The 24,625-nt window shown below is 41.9% G+C and overlaps 1 protein-coding gene and 1 pseudogene across 1 annotated transcript; one reads left to right on the top strand and one right to left on the bottom strand.

Annotated features, from left to right (window-relative positions):
- The first annotated feature begins 2,365 nt into the window (after positions 1 to 2,365).
- LOC122691513 (craniofacial development protein 2) lies at positions 2,366 to 24,525 on the top strand. The gene is made up of 8 exons (XM_043898075.1): positions 2,366 to 2,493; positions 12,521 to 12,638; positions 13,614 to 13,833; positions 14,126 to 14,247; positions 15,468 to 16,442; positions 16,934 to 17,053; positions 20,546 to 20,665; positions 23,560 to 24,525. The coding sequence occupies exons 1-8, from the start codon at positions 2,433 to 2,435 to the stop codon at positions 23,603 to 23,605; spliced, it is 1,782 nt and encodes a 593-aa protein (XP_043754010.1). The 5' UTR covers positions 2,366 to 2,432; the 3' UTR covers positions 23,606 to 24,525.
- Positions 8,493 to 9,603, bottom strand: LOC122691514 (annotated as a pseudogene).
- Positions 24,526 to 24,625: the final 100 nt, after the last annotated feature.

The raw sequence follows: 24,625 nt of genomic DNA, 5'->3' as shown, positions 1-24,625 counted from the left end.
TATTGAAATTCCAACTAAATTCTTAATTCATCTACTTAAAAATAATTGTAATATATATTAATAGTGGAAATATATGTAGGTTTGTTCTGTATTTTCCAAGTGTTCTCATACTTTCATAATTTAAAAAATAAAAAAAAAGTTGCTCTTGGCATTGGTGCACAAAAGTAGGGTTGCATAATTCTGGAATGATAAAGCCAGGGACCTTGGAGCCCATCTGCCTTACATAAGTTCTTTTTGCAAATGTCCTTGTAAAATAAGCCAGTTTCATCAGCACTAAAAACCTGCTCTTCCACATACCCTTTTCCTGTATATCACTTAGCAAGTATTGTTTAAATTCTTCTGCAGCCTCCTGATCTGCAGAACTTGCCTCACTTGCAAGCTTAACACTATTCACATCTTGTCACCTTTTGAAGTGTGCAAGTCAGCCAGCACTAGCAGAGAAGGGCTTCACATTTTTCTGACCTTGGGTAACAGGACGGTAAATTTCTTTTGCTTTCAGCCTCACAGTGCTTTCCACCACACCTTTTATAATCAGTTGTTATGAATCCACAAACAGCTGCTTTTCCATATCTTCCTCGTGCACTCTGGATGTCACTTTAGCACTTTATGGAGCAGCCTCACGTCTGGATTGGCAAATTTCCCTTTCCATTTTCTTGATGTACCAAATTTTTGATTCATTAACATTGAACTCAGGGCCAACAGCACTACAATTTATACCTGAACAAAGCTTATCTAACACACACATTTTTCTTCATAAAGCACACCAGAGCCTTCTTGTTCTTAGGAACATTAAGACAGCACCACAGCACTGTTACCAAATTGCAATTCCATGTGCCAGATGCAGGGAGGCCTATCGATACTACAACATTAGAGCTTGGAACAGAGGTTTCTTACAGGTCCATAGAAGGAAATGGGCAGCTCATGTCCTAAGAAGCCCAAAGTTATGGAAAACTGTCAGCAAGATCGTTTAAAAACAAGGTGAGGGAGGGGTGAGGTTAGTTGCTGCAAACTTCTTAGAGTCAGATCCTTTGTCTTTAGATCAGGTCATGGTCAGGTAAGGATGTCCCTATAAATGGCTACCAAACGAATGTTACTCTCTGCCTTAACAAGAAAGGGTAAGGTCCCAAGGCACAGCTTTCACCCTGCTAATTCCCAGTCCTGACTAGAAGGAGGCAGGTCTCAGTAGGCATCACCTTCAGGGTCAGGTTCCCACACGCTGCGCAGCTGTCATCCCTGAGGGAGTCTTGCGCTCAACCCAATTGGCCCTCAAGTCTCTAGGCCATCCAAATGGGAGACCAGGTCTCAGACTGCAACCCAGGCAGACAGCAAAGTCGGTTGGGGGAGGAAGTTCACGCTGCCTCAAGGGCTGGGCCAAGACTAGTAGAGGGCTTTAGTGAGGGCTTTGGAGCACTTTAGACATACTCCCCAGTCTGTTCCCGGGCCCTCTGGCTCACCCTTTGGTCCAAGGCGGGTGGGGGGAGCTGGAGAGCCGCCAGGAGAAGGCCTGAACCCGCCACTTAGCTCACTCTCCACCTGATGACCACACCAGTGACGCTTGGCTGAATCGCTTTCCTAATGGTCTCATTGACAGTTACTTGTGAGCGAGGCCAACTTGCAGCGCTGACCAATAAAAGGGCAGGACAACCAAAGATCCCTGATTGACAGTTGGTCATTTGTGTTTGGCACCCCCTGAGGTACTGACCATGGCCGACCAAGCCCTGTTGCCTAAGTAGCGAGGTGCCAGGGAAGAAGGCACAGCAACGGCTGCTTGCTAAGGGCTGTGCTCACCCTGCTGTTAGAGAATAAGCGCGGCGGCCATTCTGAACAGCGAAATCACCGACAGGAAGTAGAAAAATGAAAAAAACGCGGTACTGAAGAGGCTGTGAAGCTATTTATTTACACTAGAAGAGCTGAAGCAAGACAGCGGATTGTGAGGTCCATCCTCGGTACAACCCACTACTGGTTAAAATTTTCACTCAAAATTTCCACTCTGCGCATGTCCTCGAATAACCCTAGCAATCATCGCGAATATTGATTTGGAGGGGTTACAGTAAGTTATAACAAGAAAATTTAAAAATACCAACCTGTGAATAGCGAAGGTAATCTGTATTCTCAAGGGCAAAACAAATCTTCCTTAAGCGTATACAGATCGAAACAGCTGAGCTCTGAGGACTACAAGTTCCAGCATGCACCGCTTCAGGCCAGAGCCCGCGGTCTTCCAACCGCCCCAGCAGGGTCAAGCCGGAGCCTTTGGCCCGGAAGCATTGCCTTTCGATCACGTGGCACGCTCTGCGCCTGCGCACACCCTGCGGGGCGAGGGGGGAAGTTGCGGAGTCAGGCGCCATAGACCACGCTGCTAGTCTACGGTCCCTCCTGGAGCTTTGCTTTTGGGCGCCCCTGCTGCGTCCCCGTGGGCTCCGCGCGACAGCGACATGGAGGAATTCGACTCCAAAGACATTTCCACTTCGAAGGACGAGGACTGCGTGCCGTTGGGTGAGAGACTCTTACCTGAGGCGAACGGCGGCTTGCCCCGCCCAGCGCCTCGCTCGAGGCACGCTTGACCGTTTGTGCGTTGGCCCGGCGGGCGGGTTCTCGAGCGGCTCGGCGTCCTCTTCCGCCTGCACGCCCCGCGCGGCCCCCTGGGCCCGGCTTGTGTGCTCGGGGACGTTTTGCGCAGCTGCTTCTCGGGGCCTGGCTTCGGCCGTCTCCCTATTCGGAGCGCGAGAACCCTACCTCGGAGTCTGACGGTGGTCTGGCATCGCGTACCCTTAGCAATCCTGAACTCTTCTGAAAGGCAGTCTTATCCCCAGACCTTCCGTCCGCAGGGAATTGCTAGCTAGCATTACGTCCCAGATACATGTCTTCACTTTCCTGCCCTCAGAAGAGATCTGGTTAAAAAGTCCACATAGTGATGTCCGTTATTTCTTTGCAACCTCTATACTCATAGCTCTCCTTTCGGACCTTTTTGTTTTGTTTTTTGTATATGCTGCTAAAACAGAACCCGGCCAAAATTTGACCCACTCCTACCCCTTCGCCATCCTGCGCTTTCCCCAGGCTCCCCATCTCGTTAGATGTATCTGCCCGCCCAGTTGCTCAGGATAAAAACAAAACAAAAAACCCTTGGGAGTTGTCCTTATTCTCACTCTTTTGCTCCAGTCAGTCATTAGATTTGTAGATTATTCTTACAAATAAGATTCATTTCTGATCACTCCCTCACAGTCCCGCTCTTACCGAGCTACCATTATTATTTGTGTGTGTGTGCTTAGTCGCTAAGTGGGTCCGACTCAATGGGACCCCATCGTTTGTGGCCGCCTATGCTTCTCTGTCGGTAGAATTTCCCAGGCAGAAATAGGGTGGTGGGTTGCTGTTACATCCTCCAAGGGATCTTCTTGACCCAGGGATCCAACCGGAGTCTCCAGTGTTCTCCCACGTCGCAGGCGGATTCTTTACCCACTGAGCCTCGGGGGGAGCCCATAATCACTAAGATTCACTGCACCAACATTGGTCTTTCCATATCGTTTATTGTGATCATTTGAAAACTAGTTTTCATTTTAATCAAAGTTAACCATGAGTCTGCTTAAAAATAGTCAGATATTTCTGAAAGGCTTATTTTGAAAATGAACCGCTTCCATCACTTCTCATCCCTGTCAGTCCTCCCAAGAAGGAACTGTTTTCTTCTTGTAAAATTTGGTGTTTCCATTGTCTGTTGACTTAACCTATTCATGTTAGGTCTTCTTTTAACATCTCCTTGAGTCTTTCCCCTCTGCCAACACACACTTTTTCACCTTCAGACCCTTTCCACCTCCCCAGCCTGCCAATGTTCCTACCTCAGTTTGGGTTAGACTATTAATATTATTTCCTTTTTTTTGGTAATGACTTTGTAAACATTGAGTGGTATATAGAGTTACTGTTTTTGCTGCACTAGTTTTCTCGGTAGTGAATAATTTTCATTTTGTTGTTGCTTAGTCATCTGTATACTTCTGATTTGATTCTGAACTCTCAAAATTGTTTGAGTTACCTCCCAACATATATAGACTTACTAATCATCCTTTTTTTTGAAGTCCCTCTTTTTTCTGACCTCCAATTTGGCTTTTTTTTTAAATCATTTTTAAACCTAAGATTTGTCATCATGACCATCTCTCTGGATGTTCCATTTATTTTCATTTTCTCTTGGATTCCCTGTTTCTTGGGTCCCATGTCGTCGTCTTTATTGGCATGTTCCACCAAAATGAGAATAAATAATCAAATAGCTTCTTGAACAAAATTGCATGATAGAATCTTTTTTTGTTTTTGGAGACCATCACTATCTGAAAATAACCAGGTGACCCTCATGCATGATTAATAGTTTGGTATGGAATTTTGTGTTCTATAATAATTTTTTAATGTGAATTTTGGAGGTTTTTGTCCCATTATTTTCTAAGTTTCCAGTGTTTTTATTAAAAAAGTCTCTTGTTGATAGTTTTTACTCACTTATATAAAATGTTTGTTTCTGGAAGGTGATAGAATCTTATCTTTGTTTCTGATATTTCACAGTGACATCCATCCTTCTGTAGCTTTTTAAATGTGGGGAGGGACAGTTGTCTTCATTTTTTTCAGTTATCATCATCATTTATATATTAACTCTTATGTTATACCTTATGGACTGGTACTTTGGTTTTTCTGTTTTTTATCCTCTGTTTTCTTTTTTTTTTTTTTTGCTTTATGAGAATATTTCAGTATTTTAACATTCTACTTTCTTTTGAGTTTTTTTCCTCCTTCCATAAGCTGTCCGTAAATTTCTTTGTGCAGCCTGGCATTGGAGTTGGTGACTTGGATGGCTTGGTGGGCTGCTTTTTCCACAATGACTTTGAGGTTCTTAGAGGAGGTGTTGGGAGCAGTCACAACACAGATGATTTGTTGAACGTCATCAACCCTTCAGCTGTTTGACATTGTAGACCAGAAACTTCCAGAAGCCACTGGGGAGCATGTGCTTTGTCTTCTTGTTGTCCTTATAACCAGGGTGGGCATCAAGATGTGGCCCTTGGATATTTTTAATTTCGAAAACTTTTTTGTTTGAAAACTTGTGTATAGCATCATATTCTTGTTTCATGAGTGCAGTGTCTTAATGCCCTGTAGATATTAATAGTGCTTTCAGGCCTCTCGCCTTCTGAGATGGCCCACACTCTGAGGGTTTCTCCCATGACCACTCTTGCTTTTGAAGATGGCCCCATTCCCTGGGGCCCCTTTCTCCTTTGGAGATGGTTGGCATTCCGTCTATGGAATGTGTATCTCGCTCAATACATTGACTTCATAAATGTCAATAATAATGATGCTGTAAATAGTTCTACTTTTAACTTTTGTACAGTAAAATTTACAGTGTTCTGTGAGTTTTTGAGAAATGCTTATTACATTTATGTAACTACCACTAAAATTAACAGTTCCAAGAACACCCTTACCCTTCACTATCCCGGAAGACAGATCATACTGTGTGTGTATAGAAACCATTTTATTTCCTCTTCTCCAGTAGGCATACTTTTTATTTCTTTTGAGCCCTATTTTACTTGGTACAGTTCCAGTGTGTGTGGAATAGGAGTGGTGAGCATTCACATCCGTGCCTTGTTCCCAATTTTAAGGAGAAAACATGAGTGTTTTACCATTCATTATGTTTCCTGTAGGTTTTTCATAGATGCCTTTTGTGTGTTTCAAGGACTTTACATTGCTACTTCACTATTAGCTTAATCACGTAACATTACCAGGTCCATGTTTTTATGCTCTCCATTTTACAGATGAAGAAACTGAGGCGCCCAAAGTTACTCACGTAAATAGTAGCTGGGATGGACTTGAATTCCAGAAGACTTTCCAGGTGGTGCAGTGGTAAAGAATCTGATACTGAGTACAAGCTTGCTCTGCTTGTCGAAGGACAGGCCAATGAATCCAAGAGATGAGGTGTTGAGGCAAGGAATACAGCTTTAAAAGTCAACATTCTTAATTTGTTGGGGTCTGGATGCCAGGTTTTATAAAATCAGAGAGAGAGACAGAGAGAAGCCTGAGGAACTAAACCCAAAGGACAGAATAGGGAGAGGCAGTGAGGAAGTAAAGTAAAAAGGGTCTTCAGTCTTGAAAAACATCTCTGGGAAGGGCCAGCCTTTGGAAGGGGTGTATTCATCTCTTCTTTTTAAGCTATTCACAGGTGAGTGGGGTCAGATTGTCTCTATGAGCCGAACAAAAACTTTTTAGTTTAGTAGTTAGGCAGAGGGGCAGGCAGGGTCCTGTGCAGGTGTTAGTCGCTCAGACACGTCCAACTCTAGGATCCTCTGAGGTAGGCTGTTACGGTATGATTGTAATAACGAAAAGAACGAAAAGGAAGTCAAAGAAACAGTTTCCAAGATCAAGGAGTTAAAATTGGCTTCTTCTCTGCAACAGTTCCCCACTGTCAGAGTCCATTCCACAGCCTTGTGGAAAGAAAGGGTGACGAGCGTTCTGCTTGTCAATGGATCTTGCTGGGAGTGTCCACCTTTGGCGCCAGTGTTCCAAATGTTGAGATTTATCTTCTTTTTGTTCCTCTTTGGAAAGTGTCTGCTTTAGACTTGTTGACTTAGAGATACTGAACTTCAGATCCAAGAGACAGTATCTCGGGTTAAGAAATTCAGCACTTTTCTATGTATGGGGAGATGCAAGAGTCAGGGCTCATTAAAATTATTTCCTTGGTAGGTCCATCACCTCTCTGGGAGCCTGTAATCCTGTATTCCCAGTTACCTCAGGGTTCACCAAAAGGAGTCTTTGCAGTCTGATGCCTGCTAGGTTTTAGGTATTCCTCTTCCTCGGGGCTCATTTACTCACATTGAAGGGCTGCAGTTGCTGATTTCATTTCTCAGGTCTTCCCCTCTTGATCCGGAATTTGACCAATATTTGGGAGACTTTCCATGAACAGCTTTTGTCCCACAACACTGGGAGGCTCATCCCAGTTTAGAAAAAATTCTTGATGTGCCCCTCCAGGTGTTAAGTTTGGACCAGGCTCCATGAATAATTAAAATTTCTCTGGATTCTGTCTGACTGTAATCCAGGAGACATTTTCCCCTGTTGCTTCTTACCATACCTAGAATTATGTTATTACAATTATTTTATGTTCATGTTTATGTGATTTTCTCAAAATGTTTAGCCATAGAAGTTTTGTTTGAGGCCTGATTACACACTGATTATGACAAGAGACAGCGTTCTTATAAATTATATAGGACATAAGTAATACAGCTGTTAACATTGACAATGACACAGTGCAGCAGGGAGACACAGCACATTTGAAAACAAAGAACAAATTTAAACAATGATTAGTGTAACTAATTGTAATCCAGTTGCAGTAATCAAACGACCAAAGAAGCCGTAACTGATTGAGTGAGCTCTTTGTAGTTTCATTGTACTGACCATGCATGCTTATGTATGGACTAATCTTTGAGACAAGCCTATGGTACTGGTAGGATCAACCAGGTAGAGGGAAAAAAGATAAATGTTTCAATTCTGTGAGAGTTGGGAAATAAAGAAGGCTGAGTGCTAAAGAATTGGTGCTTTCGAACTGTGGTGCTGAAGAAGATTCTTTTTGAGAGTCCCTTGGACTGCAAGGAGATCAAACCAGTCAATCCTAAAGGAAGTCAACCCTGAATACTCATTGAAAGTACTGATGCTGAAGCTGAACCCCAGTACTTTGGCCACCTGGTGCAATCAGCTGACTCATTGGAAAAGACCCTGATGCTGGGAAGATTGAGGCAGAAGAGGGCGACAGGGTGAGATGGTTGGATGACATCATCAATTCAGTGGATATGAACTTGGGCACACTTGAGAGATGATGAAAGACAGGGAGGCCTGCGGCGCTGCAGTCTGTGGGGCCGCGGAGCGTTGGACAGGACCTGGCGACTGGACAGCTAGAGCGATGCTGCGTCTCTTCCCTTCCAGTGAGCAGAGCTAGGAGACGCTGACCTTACAGAGGCAGTTTTACCTTTGTTTTCACTTGATTTCATAGTGTTATAGTTGTGTGTCATTTCTCATATGCTGAAGATCTATATTCTTAATATGATTAGCAGAACAACTTCCTTGCTTTTACCTGTAATGTAAAAGAAATACTTTCAAAACACCAACACTGATGTTACTGATAGGAATAGAACATTTTTTGGTCTCTAGAATGCATTTTGCTAAGGGTATGCAGTCAAAATACTATAAAGTCCGTGGAGACGTACGTTAGTCTCCCAAGTCCGTTCTTTTTTTTTTTTTTCAAAATGTTAAGATTTTGTTTACAAAGCTTCTTTGTTGTACAGAAAGTAAAAATGCTGTTACAATCTTGGTGTAACTGGTAGCCACGGACAGTTGACTCACCAATCACAGCTATCCACGCTACAGCAAGTCTTACACAAAAACCTAACAACACTTACAATTTTGTTGGGGTGAAGTCCCCAAGCTTGGTGGTGGATTTCCAAGAGGGACTAAATGGAGGAAGGTGGAATGTCACAGGAACTATTCTTTGGCTCTTTGGGTGGGTGGGTGTCCTGGGGTTTGTATCACAGCTACCTTTTTTTTTTTTCTTTAAAAAAAAAAAAAACTAAAAAACAGCTACCAAATCCATGTCAGCAGTCCAACCAATACTGAACAGTTCTTTTTTTTGCAGGTTACTGGGGTCTTATTAATCATCTTCTCCTTCATCATCTGTTTCTCTCTTCCTCTTTTCACCTTTCCCGCTTTCTTCCTCTTCATCTTCGTCTTCGTCCTCATCCTCGTCATCTTCATCAACTTCTCCGTCTTGTCCAAACTCTTCTTCCTCCCCACTGACTTCATCCTCGTCCTCCTCCCCTTCTGCATCTTCATCCTCTTCATCATCAAACTCTTCTTCCCCGCCGTCTTCATCCTCCTCCTTATCCTCACCTTCTCCTTCCTCGTCATCCTCTTCTTCATCCACACCGTCCACCTCGGCGTGTGAGTCTGGGGCTTCACGGTCCTCCCGGTCATAGCCATCCAGATAGGTCAGCTGGGGCAGGAGCTTGAAGACACTCTCTCGGTAGTCATTCAGGTTAGTAACCTCACAGTTAAACAGATCAGGCTCTTCAGACATTCCAACTTTTTCAAAGGCTCCAGCGTGCTGATGTCCTTCAGCTTATTCCCACTTAAGTTTAGATGTGTAAGATTCGGAAGTTTTTCTGCTAACATATCCAGACCTCCACAGATTCTATTGTCACTGAGCTCAAGCTTTTTCAATTTAGGTAGTTTGGGAAGATTTGAAACTGAAATCAAGCCTACATTTATTAAACTGAGGAACTCTAAGTTCACAAATTCAGCTGTTAAGCCCTCAATTTTCCCATCATTTGATTTGCAGTTGTCCAGGACAAGTTCTCGAACAGCTGCCGGGGTCCGGTTCCTCAGCTCCAGGTGGATCCTCCTCTTCATGTCCATGTTTCTCTTCCCCCCTCTTCAAACTTAACTTTCCGCGGCGGGGGCGGAGGGGGGAGAGGCGTCCCAGCCTGCGCAGCGAGGGCCGTCGGAAGGGGTCTGCTCGAGGCAGAGGCCGACGGCGCGGTCCTGGGTAGCGGGCGGCGTGCGGGCAGGCTAGCGGAGCCCCCGGAGCGAAGTTACTCGCGGGAGCGGAGAGAAACCATGGAGGGAAAAGGGGGCTGGAGTGCAGTTCTGGTCTCACTACCGCCGCCCCCCAAGTCCTTTCTTAGTGTGTTGTGTTATCATTTTGGTTATGTTCGTTTATTTAAACTTTGCTTAATTTAAGGGATTTTCTGAAATTTGCAGAGATAAACACAGAGAACTCTTGTTTCTGTCCCTGCCTATCCCACTGTTCTGCTGTGTTCTGTTGACCCTGACCAATAGTGATTTTCCTTAGTTTTCTGTTTTTCCTTGTAGTTTTGCCTTTTTATACTCTATTTGCTTTCAGTTCAGTCAGTCTGACTCTTTGTGACCCCATGGACTGCAGCACGCCAGGCCACCCTGTCCATCACCAACTCCCGGAGTTTTCTCAAACTCAAGTTGGTGATGCCATCCAACCATCTCATCCTCTGTCATCCCCTTCTCTCGCCTTCAGTCTTTCCCAGCATCAGGGTCTTTTCAAATGAGTCAGTTCTTCGCATCAGGTGGCCAAAGTATTGGAATTTGAGCTTCAGCATCAGTTCTTCCAGTGACTATTCAGGACTGATCTCCTTTAGGATGGACTGGTTGGCTCTCCTTGCAGTCCAAGGGACTCTCAAGAGTCTTCTTCACCTCCACAGTTCAGAAACATCAATTCTTCTGCACTCAGTTTTCTTTATAGTCCGACTGTCACATCCATACATGAGTACTGGAAAAACCATAGCCTTGACTAGACGGACCTTTGTTGGCAAAGTAATGTCTGTGCTTTTTAATATGCTGTCTAGGTTGGTCATAACTTTTCTTCCACGGAGTAAGCCTCTTTTAATTTCATGGCTGCAGTCACCATCTGCAGTGATTTTGGAGCCCCCAAAAATAAAGCCTGCCACTGTTTCCACTGTTTCTCCATCTGTTTACCATAAAGTGATGGGACCGGATGCCATGATATTTGTTTTCTGAATGTTGAGCTTTAAGCCAACTTTTTCACTCTCCTTGTTCACGTTCATCAAGAGGCTCTTTAATTCTTCTTCCCTTTCTACCATAAGGGTGATGTCATCTGCATATCTGAGGTTATTGCTATTTCTCCCAACAGTCTTGATTCCAGCTTGTGCTTCATCCAGCCCAGTGTTTCTCATGATGTACTCTGCATATAAGTTAAAGAAGCAGGGTGACAATATATAGCCTTGACGTACTCCTTTTCCTATTTGGAACCAGTCTGTTGTTCCATGTCCAAAACAGCCAGGTACCCACCGCTGTGTGTTTGTCTTTTACAAGTCTTTTTGCTGTAGTCATTTTGCTCAGGTTTTAGGAGGAAACAAAATTAAATTTGTGTATTCAGACTCTACGTAAAACGCTGTAACTTAACCATTTGCTGTGTAGGATACCAACCTTGCTTTAGTTTTAGAACCCATGTATTGACTATTTTGTTGACCTCAAATGCTCATTTCACAAATTTTCCTATGGCTGGCTCATTCTCATCATCTTTGTGTGTTTTTTTTTCCCCTAAACTGCTGTCATGTTGGTAGTTTTTAAGAGTTTTCTAATTTTTTCTTTTTTTATTAATTTTTTTTAGTCATCCTTTTTTTGTGGATGCCTCTGAGGAGATTAATTACATAGGGGTTTTTTTTCCCCCCTTAGTTTGTTTCCTCTGATTTCCTTTGTGTTTGTTTTCAGTCTTGCCTTTGATATTAAAGGCTTTTCTCGAGTTTTGGTGGTCCTAGTTCATCATGAGTTAAACATTTAAAAACTAAATGGATCTGGAGAAATATTTAAAATATCACTCTTTGTTTGTTGTGATCCATATAGTCAATAAAAAAAAATAAAATAAAATAAAATATCACTCTTTGTAATGGTCTCAAACCAAATGTCCATCAATGCAGGAATGGATAATTGTGGTATAGTCATACAATGAAATAGTATATTTAGAGATGACAGTGAATGAGCTGCAGCTCCATGTAAGGAAGGGTGACTTAGAATGTTGAGTGGAAGAAGCTGGAGGCAAGAGTACATATTGTAGGCTTTTTGCTTAAGACTCAAAAACATATGAAACTAATCCTTGATGTTAGACTTCAGAATAGTGGTTCCTTGTGGGATGTGGGTGGTGGCTAGTGATTGCTGCAGGGCCCAAGTGGCTTCTGCAGTGCTGGTCATGTTCTGTTTCTTCAGCTGGATCTAGTTATACAAGTGTGTTCACTTGGCATAATTTCATTGATCTCTACGTTATACTGTGTGCGTTTTGGTATATTGTATTTTCTGTAAAAGCTTAAGTGAAGTAAGAACAAAATCTGGTGGTCTGGTAGAATCTGTGTGTATACCAGGATCTGTTGATTGTTACCCACAGAACGTGGTCAGACTGGGCATCCAAGCAATACTTTTGTTGGGAACCCTGAATGTCAGTGTCTGAAGACAGGAGAAGCAATACTTTTGTTGGGAACCCTGAATGTCAGTGTCTGAAGATGTGTCTTTTTCTGTTATGTCTAATTTGAAGTCTTTAAGGCTTTTTCTAAACCTCTTTTATTGATAGAAAAGATATCTTTTGGTTAGTTTGAAAGATGTCCAAGACCAGGTGGAAGCATCAGTTTCTTTTTGAGAAGTACAGTAGTAGATTTGGAATTTCTGTTTATTCATTCAGCATATACTGCTAAAGACTTGTACAACTGTGTCCTCATAGTGTGTGGAGCATAGCAGGAATTGGAAACATTAAGTATAAATGGAGTGAGTTAAGGAGAAAAATATGGACTGTCTTGGAGGCCTAGAATAGGGGAATGTAGCCTAGTCTTCAGAAACAAGGAAGGACAGCCCTCAGAAAATGATATTTTACTCTGGTGAAGAACAAAGGAAAGTACTAGACTTTTTTTTTTTCTTAAAGAAAATACGTCATCTCAATGTGAAAAACCTTTATTCCTGTCTGTCTGACCACACTGTTATGTGATTTCAGGTGGAGAGTGTCATGAAGATGATATAAATGAATTAGTGAAGGGAGATGAAGTGGATGGCGAAGAGGAGACACAGAAAACCAAAGGGACAAAAAGAAAGGCTGAGAGCGTTCTGGCCAGGTGATGCTGCCCTCAAGGCCCTGAAGTCAGGGGCTGTTGTCACAACCATTGTGCTTGATGGGGTTGATCTGATGATATATTTCTTGCTGCCAGTGTTTCTAACCTTTTTCTCATTGAGGGGAACATTTTGTGGTGTTTTGGAATTACATTCTTATTCTCTGGAAAGCTTTAAAAATTTTTGAGCTTTAATTTTTAAAAAAATTGATGTGTAATTAATAAGTGCACCTGACTTAAAATGAAATTTCAGTTAAAAAATTTTTTATTTGGTTACACCGCTTGTGTGTGTCTTTATACACATGTCCATTTGTAAATCAAGTCTGTCTTATTCTCTAACTGATGTTTCTCTCTTCCTGGGCATTGAAACAAAAAGTAGATTGTAAAAAAAGATTTTGAATATTGCATGAATCCCTTGGAGCCACAATAGTAGTAAGCAATTACTGTTTTAAGTCTTGAGCCCAGTGCTTTTGTCCTTGAGTTTTTCGGTATTCCATCTTTCCTATCTTTAGACAGACAGAGGATACAAGTCTTCCCCATCCCTCACTCCCTCAGAACTCTAGGCAGAAGCAGTGTGTATAAATCTAAGGTTCTCTTCAGTCTCTGTTCTCCAAATGAAATGACTTTTAAAAAGTCACACATAGCTGACATTTGTTTGTTCTTAGATCTCTCTTTTTGAACCAATTGATTTTGTGAGGTGATTTTGGGTGTTTTCTTATTAAAAATAGCTGATCCTAAGTTAGAACAGTATATTTGATTCTAAGTATTTTGGGAAAATGCTTACAGTAGGAATCCAGTTCTTTTTTTTTTCTTCGACAAAATCTCAGCTTTTGTCTCCCACTCGCTGTATCATGCGTGTTAATCACTAGTCCCCAATTTAAGAGTTATCTTAGGTTTGCAGCATTATGTTTGGAATTCAGGAAGGGATAACAAATTATTTTGCCTGTTTGTCTTTTCTTCTTTGTGACTGTTGGTGATTAGGAAGAGAAAACAAGGTCGCCTCTCACTAGACCAAGAGGAAGAGGAGGAGGATGCCAACAGGGAATCTGGAGGGAATATTAGTGAGAAGGAAGATGCAGCTGCAGAGCAGGAAAAAGGCATTGAGTCAGAGGATGCCAGGAAAAAGGAGGATGAAGCATTGGCCAGCTCCGTCAGTGATGTAGAACCAAAATCAGAAGTGCCTCCGAGTACACAAACTAAAGTAAGTTTATAGGTGAATGGGATGAATGCTTCCTCAGAAATGGCAGAAGGTTCCCAGGTAGATTTTCTCAATTTACAAACTGAGGTTTGAGGCTTCAGCAAAAATCAAGCTAGCTGCCTTCTAATAGTAACACTACTAAGTGAAAAGCAAAGCATTCCCTGTGAGGGAAAATCAATTTTCAGTGAATACTTAAAGATGAAACCCATGTTAAGACTAGCCGGAAACAATATATTTGGGTGGATCTTTCAGCTTTCACCCTAATGTAAAACTTATTACACTTCCTTTTTCATAGACAGGAGAGGAGACTGAAGAGACAAGCTCAAGTAATTTGGTCAAAGCAGAAGACCTAGAGAAACCTAAAAAAACAGAAGAAGTTAAACTCACCAAATCACCTCTTGCTGGTGAAGAAGTCAGGTAACATGACAGTCACAAGCTTCAAAACTAGTTCTTTTAAAAAGCATCTCTCGTTTTTAGTATATATTTTGTTCATTATTAATTTATATATTCATTGGCTACCCGGGTCTTCCTGCTGCACGCGGGCTTTCTCTGTTGGGGTGAGCAGGGGCTCCTCTCGTGTGGTGTGGTGGCTTCTCTGAGGCAGAGCTCTGGCTCTAGAGCGCAGTCTTAGTAGTTGTGGCCCAGGGGCTTAGCTGCTCTGCAGCATGTGGTATCTTCCTAGACCAGGGTTCAAACCGCTATCACCTGCATTGCGCAAAGGATTCTTAACCACTGGACCACCTAAAAAGAAACATCTTTCTCAGTGGTGTTAGATACCTGTTGTTGTTCCAGCCTCTCTCAGTGTTTTGGAAGAGTTACACTTGAACTCAAGGAAAACAGTGCTTCAGTCTTTACAACCCTGTGGACTGTAGCCCGCCAGGCTCCACTGTCCATGGGATTCTCCAGGCAAGAATACTGGAGTGGGCTGCCATGTCCTCCTTCAGGGGATCTTGCTGACCCAGGGGTCGAGCTCAAGTCACTTATGTTTCCCGCGTTGGCAGGGCCGGTTCTTTACTGCTGGCTCCACCTTGGAAGCCCCAAGGAAAATAGTGGCTCCTTTAATTATCAGAGTACATGAGAATGATCCTTTCACATATGGTAATAGTTTGGGGGTAGTATGAGGTGGTTGACTAAATGGAAACAAGAAAATGTAAGAGTTAAGCATTAAATACTTAATTATTGCAGTGCATTGTGACTTTGGTTATTTCTCCCTTTATAACTTCCTTTAACTTAGAAGTATAAGCCCCAATAAAACCTTTGAAGTCACGTCACAAATAAAAGTACTAGGAGAAAAGTTTGGTTCTTACACTATTTTCTCATCTCAATGTTGTTTTTTCTGTTGATTCATAGGTTTTTTTACTAGTTTAGAAAAACAGTAAAGCTTAATACTCTTGGTTGTTGTGGATGACAGCCACATGCCTAGAGTTTCCTCCTTTTCATTTATTTAAAATTATAATATGAAAATAAATCTGTAAGATAGGGCTAGAAGAGAACAGATGAAGTTCCTGCAAGCCCGATGGGATTGCAAGAGTTGGACTCTATTTAGCGACTAAACAGCAACTCCTTTCCCAATTTTGAACCCATCTGTTGTTCCGTGTCCATCCGATTCTAACTATTTCTTCTTGACCCACATGCAGGTTTCTTACACAACAGGGAAGGCTGTCTGGCATGACATCAGAAGATGAGCCCCGCAGGTCCGAAGGTGTTCAACATGCTACTGGCGAAGAGCGGAGGGCTGATACTAATACCTCCAGTAAGAATGAAGCGGCTGGGCCAAAGTGGAAAGGACACTCAGCTGTTGATGTGTCTGGTGATGAAAGTAAACTCCGATGCTGTAAAGAAGAATATTGCATAGGAACCTGGAATGTTAGATCTATGAATCCAGGTAAATTGGATGTGGTGAAGCAGGAGATGGAAAGAATAAACATCGACATCTTAGGAATCAGTGAACTAAAATGGACAGGAATGGGCGAATTGAATTCAGATGACCATTATATCTATTACTGTGGGCAACAATCCCTTAGAAGAAATGGAGTAGCCCTTATAGTCAACAAAAGAGTCCGAAATGCAATAATTGGGTGCAATCTGAAAAACGACAGGATGATTTCAGTTCGTTTCCAAGGCAAGCCATTCAACCTCACAGTAATCCAAGTCTATGCCCCAACTCCTTATGCTGAAGAAGGTGAAGTTTACCGGTTCTATGAAGACCTACAACACCTTCTGGAAATAACACCAAAAATAGATGTCCTTTTCATCATAGGGGATTGGAATGCAAAAGTGGGAAGTCAAGAGATACCTGGAATAACAGGCAGGTTTGGCCTTGGAATGCAAAATGAAGCAGGGCGAAGGCTAATAGAATTCTGTCACCACAACAGGCTGGTCATAACAAACACCCTTTTCCAACAACCTAGTAGACGTCTCTACACATGGACATCGCCAGATGGTCGATACCGAGATCAGATTGATTATATTATTTGTCGCCAAAGATGGAGAAGCTCTGTACAGTCAGCAAAAACAAGACCTGGAGCTGACTGTGGCTCAGATCACAAGCTCCTTATTGCAAAGTTCAGGCTTAAGTTGAAGATAATACCAAAAACCACCCGGCCATTCAGGTATGACCTAAGTCACATACCTTATGATCATACAGTGGGGGTGACATACAGGTTCATGAGATTAAGAGAATAGAGGGGCACAAAAATTAAACCAGATTTTGGGCGGTCTTGAATGTGGGATTCAGCAGTTTGTATTTTATACTCTGAGTAATACTGATCCATCACAAGAACTTGGGGAGGGGAGTAACAATGTTTTTTTGTTTCTTTGTTTGAAATCATCCTTCGAGGTTGAAGCAGTGGTAGCCAGTGAAGATCCTTTTTAAAAATTATTTTTATTTTTGGTTGCCCTGGGTCTTCATTGCTATTCATTGTCTTTGATCTTAGCAGAGAAAGGGACTGTTCTCTAGAAGTGTTTGAGTGAAGTTTAATCATGAAGTTCAGCAGCTAGAATTTACAGAAATCCCAGTGGTTTTTTTCCTGTTACTATGCCCTTTTCTTAGATTTTGTTTTTTTATTCTCTTGTAAACTTGGTGTTTCCTTCCTTGGTGCAGAGTGACTAATGAAGAGGATGCCACAAATGAAGACGCAAAATCTGTCTTAAAGCAGAATGAGAAAGAAAAACCTGAGGCTAACGTCCCCTCAACTGCGTCCTCAGTTCCTGGTGGGTCAGGGTGAGTATTCTATTCTCATGCCCAGGCATACTTGAGATGTTGGAGAAGATGTCTTGAGTACAGTGATGCCCTTTACCTGTACCTGTCAGTACTCTTTTTCTTTTTTTTCCATCTCCCAAGCTCTTTATTGGAAAAATACTGGAGAATGTCCTCTTCCAAAAAAGTGCTTTTTTGAAACAAATACATACATGGGGTCTAGGAATCAGAAGTTCCAACACTGGACAGGAATCCTGAAGGCATCCTGAGGGTTACAGCAGTGGAGACCTAGGCCAACACTGAACCCACATTGTTAGAGAAGAATCCAGGAGTCTGCAAGAAGCCACTCTTAACAAAACACCAAAGTACTTGAAAATTTTGAAGAGATTTATATAATGAAGGAAGTGGTTAGATTTGAATTACTGTTAAGTACATAGAGGTGAGTGACTTGCCTGGTGGCTCAGACGGTAAAGAATCTGCCTGCAGTGCTGGAGACCCAGGTTCGATCCCTGGGTTTGAGAACATGTCCTAGAGAAGGGATGGCTACCCACTCCAGTATTCTTGCCTGGAGAATTCCATGAATAGACCATGAAATCACAGAGTTGGACACACCCGAGCAACTTGACAACCAATATAAAAACACCAGAAAATCGTTTCCCCATAGGGAAAACAATGCACTGGAAAGACATAATATATGGTTTACCTATGAATAGATTTCATATTTAGTTGCTAAGTTGTGTCCAACTCTTTGTGACCTCATGGATTGTAGCCTGCTAGGCTCCTCTGTCCATGGAGTTTCCAAGGAAGAATACTGGAGTGGGTTGCCATTTCCTTCTCCAGGAGACTCCTTCCCTGAGAGAAGGAATTCTGCTGCTGTTCTGCCTTTCTTGAAATACTTGCCAATAGGGAGGTGCAGAATTAAATTAAGCATAGGTTTCTTGTTTGATTCTGAGAAAATTCCTGGTTCACAGTGTTGACACAGAGTGAACATACAGAAGACTTCACGTTTAAAAAATAAGTTTTGAATGAGAATGTCAGTAGTTCATCCTAATTATAATAAAGATTTGGTTTTAGTACCTGCTTCCACCTGTAAGGATCTCATTGGAACAGAAAAAGGTCAAACGGACTTAGAAATAATTTTATTAACACACAGTCAAGAATTTATTAGTTTTTCTCCCTTCGTATTTTCCGTAGTACATGAGAATTCTTTCTTTGGAGGAAGGAAAACTTAACTTTCTTCTTAACCTACATGTAAGAAGCAAAGCTGACAGTTAATTAGGAGGAGTCAGGGGTCTCTCCTAGAGAGAGGTGAACATGGGCCACTCCCATCACTGCACTGATCACCTCTGACTCCTGAGCAGAGCTCTCTCTTTGTGGTGGTTGGGGTGGAACGAGGCACCTATAGAGCTTCACTGATAGAGTCAGTTTGTTGCTTCATCCTTTCATCCCAAAGCAGTGAAGTTTTGTGTTTTTACATTTAAAAAAATAAATGGCTTTTCCTGTCAGGTTATGAGTTTTTTCAGCACAGGCCCTCCTTATCTTTGCACCCCTGACTCCAAGCAACACTGTACACTGGTGTTCATTGTACCAAATGGAAACCCTGAGAGAGAGGTTTGAGTGCAGGTCATTAGTGTGAGAGGTGATTCCTGGAATCCCGAGCCGGGAGGTGAGATGGTGAGGGAAGGTAGCCAGTGCCAGGTGTGTTTTCCAGCCTCTGCTGCTGGTGGCTGCTACTCTGTCCGGTTGGGAGACTTGGCAGGTGTGAGAAGGTTGGGATACTGATCCTCCAACTCCCTTGCGTACTCGCTCAGCTGCTTCAGTGGCACTCAGGCCGTGAGCTGGAGGTGTTTGCAGTGATGCTGTTCTCAGGGTGTCGAGGCAGTGAGTGCAGGGATGTGAGGAGCGGGTATGTTCACATCTGCTCCGTACTTTTTATCTGCTTCTTCATCCAAACATCTCTCTCCCACCGGAGCAGCTTGGTGGTGGAAGTCATGTAATAGTTACTCAGTTAATATTTTCCAGTAAAGTTTTCCAACTTAAGTTTTTTTGATATATATAACTTAGAGAAGACTCTTCCAAGTTTGTACTTAATGTTCTCAGTAACACTGAGCCATCAGAAGAACTTGAGTAGGAGTAGCAGATTGTTTCATTGCTTGAACTCATATTTCAAGATTAAAGCAGCCTTTCACAGTGAAAATTCATGTGTTTTTTTTTTTCCAATTTATTTATTTTGTTTTTGGTGCACAGGGTCTTTATTGCTGCTTTCTCTAGTTGAGGACTTCAGCTAGACTGTAATTGTAGTGCATGAGTTCTCATTGCGGCAGCTTCTCTTGTGAGTGACTGATACTTTTCTCTTGTCCGGGAGCACAGGCTCTAGGTGTGTGGGCTTTAGTAGTTGTGGCTCTTGGGCTCAATAGTTATGACACATGTGCTTCGTTACTCTTCGGCCTGGAATCTTCTGAACCAGGGATCCAGCTCATGTTCCCTACATTGGCAGGCACATTCCCATCTACTCTCCCACCAGGGAAGTCCCTGCCAGTGAAGATTCTCAGTGTAAGACTTGAACTACTTATTTTGTGCCACTTGTGTGGGTGACAGTACTGACTGCAGGAGTTAGAGACTTCTCAACAAGAAAATTTGGTTCTTGTCTCAAGATGCCTGGAGGGAAGAAGAGAAAAGATAAGAACTTTTATTCCTTGGAAATCTAATTTACAGGATTGTCTCTCATAATTCTGAATGACCTTTTTGATCACTCAGGATAACACAGTGATCATAATCTTGGACCCTCCGACATGCAGATTGACATTTAAATGGAATTCTCAGATGTTTTTATTGACTTGGGAAACCCACACATTAGGCATTCCCCTCTTTATCTGAAATTTCTGGCACCATTCATATCTTTTATTTGATGTTTTAGGAGTCAGTTTTGTTGAGAACATTTCTTTCCTGTTTGAAATTGGACAAGATTCTAAATTGTGTAACTTTCTTCCACTTCTAAGTCACTGCCTGTGTAGCCAGTTTTTAAGGAATTTGGTTTTCATCGTTGGGTTTTTTTTAGATATGGAATAGGAGCCTTGAGAGTACTCCCAATTGTTTATGCTGGGGTTTTTCTCCTTGAAATAATGCCAGTGTGTTTCTTCCAATTACTCCACATCCCTGTTCCCACTTTGACTTAAGTGTGAGCACTAATGTGCACGTGAGGTACACTGGGAGAGCCCTTCAGTCCTCATATCAGTGACACATGAGGGCTGTGATTCAGTGGTGACTGTCAAGTGACAGAAGCAATGGAGGGGATTTTATAAAGACTTTAGACTTCCATCTGCTGTTGTTTCATTTGTTAAATTAATAAGGGGAAAATGTGTTTGTCCAGAAGTGTTATAGTAAACTTTAATCATAAGATTCAGCAGTCAGAATTTCCAGAAAGCCTGGTGTTTATTCTTGTTATTTGGGCCCTTTTTAAAGATTTTATTTCTTTTTATACCTCTTGTAAACTTGGTGTCTCCTTCCTTGGTGCAGCGTGACTAAGGAAGTCGGTGAAACATCTCAAGAAGCAAAATCTGTGTTCAAGCAAGATGAGAAAGATAAACCTCAAGCTAATGTCCCTTCAGCGGTGCCATCACTTCCTGCTGGGTCAGGGTGAGTAGTCTAGGCTCAGGTCCAGGTGTACCTGCCACGTTGGAGAAGTTTTCAGTACAAGGCCATCATTTACCTGTAGCTCTCATGACTTCTTTCCTGAGAGAAGGAATTCTGCTGCTGTTCTGTCTTGGAATACTTGTCAAAATGGAGGATGCAGAGAACAATTAGCCATAGGTTTCTTTTTTGATTCTGATAAAAGTCCTGATTCACAGTGTTGGCTGCAGAGCTCAACATGTAGTAGACTTAATGTTTAAAATGTAGTTTTAAATGAAAACATTAGTAAATTCATCATAATCTGTAATAAAAATTTGGGTTGAGTACTTTCTTTGACCCCTAAGTATCTCATTGGAACAGAAAAAGGTTAAAGGTAACTTCCAAATAATTAACACAGTATCAACATAATTGTTTTTCTCCCTTCATATTTTCCATAGTATATGAGTTATTTTGAGCTGAATAGTAGAATTTTTTCTTTGCAGGAAGTAAACATATTTTTCCTTCTTAACCTGTATCTAAGAAGTAAAGCAAACAGTTAAGTATGGGGAGTCAGGGAGCCACCAGAGAAGTGAATATGGACCACACCCATCACAGCCCTTATCACCCTCTGACCTCTGGGTAGAGCGCTCTTGTGTTTGAGGTGAAACAAGTCACCTATAACAGCTTCGCTGACCCTTCAGTTAGTTTGTTGCCTCATCCTCCCCCTTAACCCCCAAAACAGTATAGTGTTGTTTTGAGTTTTTTACATTAAAAACAAAAAATCATTGTCTTTCCTGTCAGTTTATCAGTTTTTATGGGACAGACCTTCCTCTTCATTGCCGTTCTGGCTCCAAACAACACTGTGTACACTGGTGTGCTTTGATCCAAATGCAGACCCTGAGACAGAGGTTTGAGTGCAGGGCGTTAGTGTGAGAGGTGATTCCTGGAAGCCCGAGCCGGGAGGTGAGACGGTGAGGGAAGGTAGCCAGTGCCAGGTGTGTTTTCCAGCCTCTGCTGGTGGTGGCTGCTACTCTGTCCTGTTGGGGCACTTGGCAGGGGTGAGAGGGTTGGGATACTGATCCTCCCAACTCCCTTCCTACTCACTCAGCTGCTTCCATGGCACTCAGGCCATGAGCTGGAGGTGTTTGCAGTGATGCTGTTCTCAGGGTGTCATGGCGGTGAGTGCAGGGACGTGAGGAGCGGGTATGTTCACATCTGCTCCATACCTTTTTTGTTTTTATCAACATTTATTTATTTCCCTGTGTTGAGTCTTAGTTGTGACACATAGGATCTAGTTCCCCAACCAGGGATCTGCATTGGGAGCCCTGAGTTTTAACCACTGGACCACCAGGGAAGTCCCTGCTCCATACTTTTTATCTGCTTCTCCATCCAAACATCTCTTTCCCACTGGAGCACCAGGTGGTAGAAGTCATACGGTAGTTACACAGGAACCTAAAAGAAGGAGCAGGATTTGAGTGCTTGCCACCACAGTGGAAGTGAGGTAAACCCTGAGGAAGGCGGCTGTGAGAGGAGCAGATTTCTCCATAATGACTGTTAATGCTCTAGGCCAGTACTTTTTAAGCTGTCATTTGCAGTCATCATTTAACAGAAATGAAATAGAATGAAACATGTTCTAACCATGGGGCTGCCAAGGAATTCCCTATTTCAACTGTTAATGTGCTTGTACAGGGGAACAGCATAAACTGTATGTTTTGTGAGGACTGAGGACACTGTTGGCTGAAATAACATGCTTTTATCCTTCTAATCATTACATTGTTTGAAAAGGATTCTCTTCAGACCAGTGGCTTTCAAACTTTATTGATTGCCACTCACAATAAGAATATGTGTTATTAGTACTTCGTGTACTCGTAAATGTAGGTTTGTATGATGAACTCTATGTCCATTACTGTGTAATTATTTAGTATGTGTCATTTGAAAAAATGTTACGACCCATTGAATTGATTGCAAAATCTGTTACAACCTATATTTTAGAAATACTGCTTTAGATATATACAGTATTAGCATTCTTTGGGCTTAATTGTGATTTCCAAGGCTTGTTTCTGGTATTACTAAACAGTGTCTGTTGCATTTATTGAACATGTTACTATGAAAGTTACTTCTGGATTAAGTATTGGACTGAAAGGTTGGCTTTAGGTTTCTAGCACAGATAGTTTCAATTAGCATAATTTTTACTTCTAGCTTCCTTGAGTGTTTTTAAAATAATCCCTGTTGATGCTTAGACATTCTACTTGGAGACAGCATGTTTCAGAAAACACTATTACCATAGTTCTGAAGATAAGCAGAGGAAGAAGTGATAGCTTGGCAAGCTCACCTTGTTTAAGTCACTCATGAAAATCATCTCACTGTATTCTATATTAATGCTTTTGTTTCTTAGAGCTGATAGCTTCTCAGAAATAAGAAATCGGCTATGTTTTAGGGAAACCCAGCAGGAAAAAGGTGGCATCTTCATATTATGCTATCTTGAGAGTTTGATAACTCACAATGTAATGAAAAATCACAGGGCTAGGGAGAGGACGGTATCCCTAGTTAGTAGTAATGAGGCTCCATCACCACCCCTAGACCTGAGGGGGCACAGCAGGGAGCAGTCTGTGGCAGTGGCAATAGAGAGGGCCTCATGTTAGTTGAACCTCACTTGAGTGATATACCTTCCAGGGAAAAGCCAGGGGAATAAATATCCAAATATCTTATTCCTCCCTCCACCCCACCTTTTGCTAGAGACTCCATTGGCCACTGAGGCTCTTGAAAATTTAGTTTTCAGATATGGCTTCCAATGTGCCCCTTACATTTTCCTTCAAGAGAATTTATATCCTTAAAAAGAATTAAATATCAGAGCTTTTTAAATCCCAATTTTAGCTCTTTTAATTTTTCTTCTAATCCCTAACTTTCTTTTTCATTTAAAGGCCTGAAAAATGTGACCTTGAAAAGAAAAAGGATTGCAACAATTAAGTATCTGACTTTTTCCTTAACCACCTAAGCTGGTTTGTATAAAATATAGTTGTTAACCTGTTTTTGTTATCTTTTTCTGTTTTGTTATCTGTTTGTTAACAAAACAAAATTGTTACTGTTACCTGTTTTGAAAGTAATTTTGGCAATTAAATCTGACATTTTTAAAGGAGAGTTTTCATTGTGAGTGTAAGGCTGACTGCCCATGACTTCATGTGCAGTGCTGTTTGATTTAAAGCAATATGCATCTGGCTTCTGATTAAAAATTAGCCAGGAGAACCAATTTTCCAGGGGTGGTCACAGAAAAAAAGTACGAAGGATCACAAAAAGTAACTGGACTTTTTTTTTAACTAATAGAAAAACTTGAGCTCTTGTTTTGTTTTTTTTTAAAACTTAGTAAAGACTCTTGAGAGACCCTTGGACTGCAGTGAGATCAAAAAAGTTAGTCCTAAAGGAAATCAACTCTGAATATTCAATGGTAGGACTGTTGCTTAAGCTCCAATAGTTTGGCCACCTGATGCAGAGTGCTGACTCATTGAAAAATACTCACATTGGGAAAGATTGAAGGCAAAAGAAGAGGTCGGCAGAGGACGAGATGGTGTGCTACTATTACCAACTCAGTGAACACAAATTTAACCAAACTCCAGGACATAGTGGAGCACAAAGGAGCCTCGGGAGCTGCAGTCCATGGGGTCACAGAGTCTGACATGACTTAACAGCCGAACAACAATTCAACATATATCTTTAACTGTATTTCCTTTATGTTCAACTTACTAGTTTATGGTAAAATTCTTGTCCAAAGATGTGATTTAATTCTGCTTTGTAGGCTGTATGTTAGCATCCAGAAGCTTTTGTATGATTATACACTGGGATTGCTGAAAGCTGATACCGTTTGTGAAATAAATGTATCATTTCAACACTGAGTCCACATGAAAAGGAACTTCATGGTTTTCTGTGACATCATAAATCATTTTCTACTCTGCTATTTTTAGCAAATTAGATTGTCCGGTTTGGTTAGTTTAC

The sequence above is a fragment of the Cervus elaphus genome, chromosome 4 (assembly GCF_910594005.1).
Source record: "Cervus elaphus chromosome 4, mCerEla1.1, whole genome shotgun sequence".
NCBI classification, from domain to species: domain Eukaryota; kingdom Metazoa; phylum Chordata; class Mammalia; order Artiodactyla; family Cervidae; genus Cervus; species Cervus elaphus.
Note: the sequence above shows the minus strand (reverse complement) of the source record. Positions and strands in the feature narration are given on the sequence as shown.

Coding starts and splice junctions, on each gene's coding strand:
- LOC122691513 (XM_043898075.1), top strand. CDS start 2,433: ATGGAGGAATTCGACTCCAAAGACATTTCCACTTCGAAGGACGAGGAC. Junction 12,639..13,613: donor GCTGAGAGCGTTCTGGCCAG/GTGATGCTGCCC, acceptor GTTGGTGATTAG/GAAGAGAAAACAAGGTCGCC. Junction 13,834..14,125: donor CTCCGAGTACACAAACTAAA/GTAAGTTTATAG, acceptor CCTTTTTCATAG/ACAGGAGAGGAGACTGAAGA.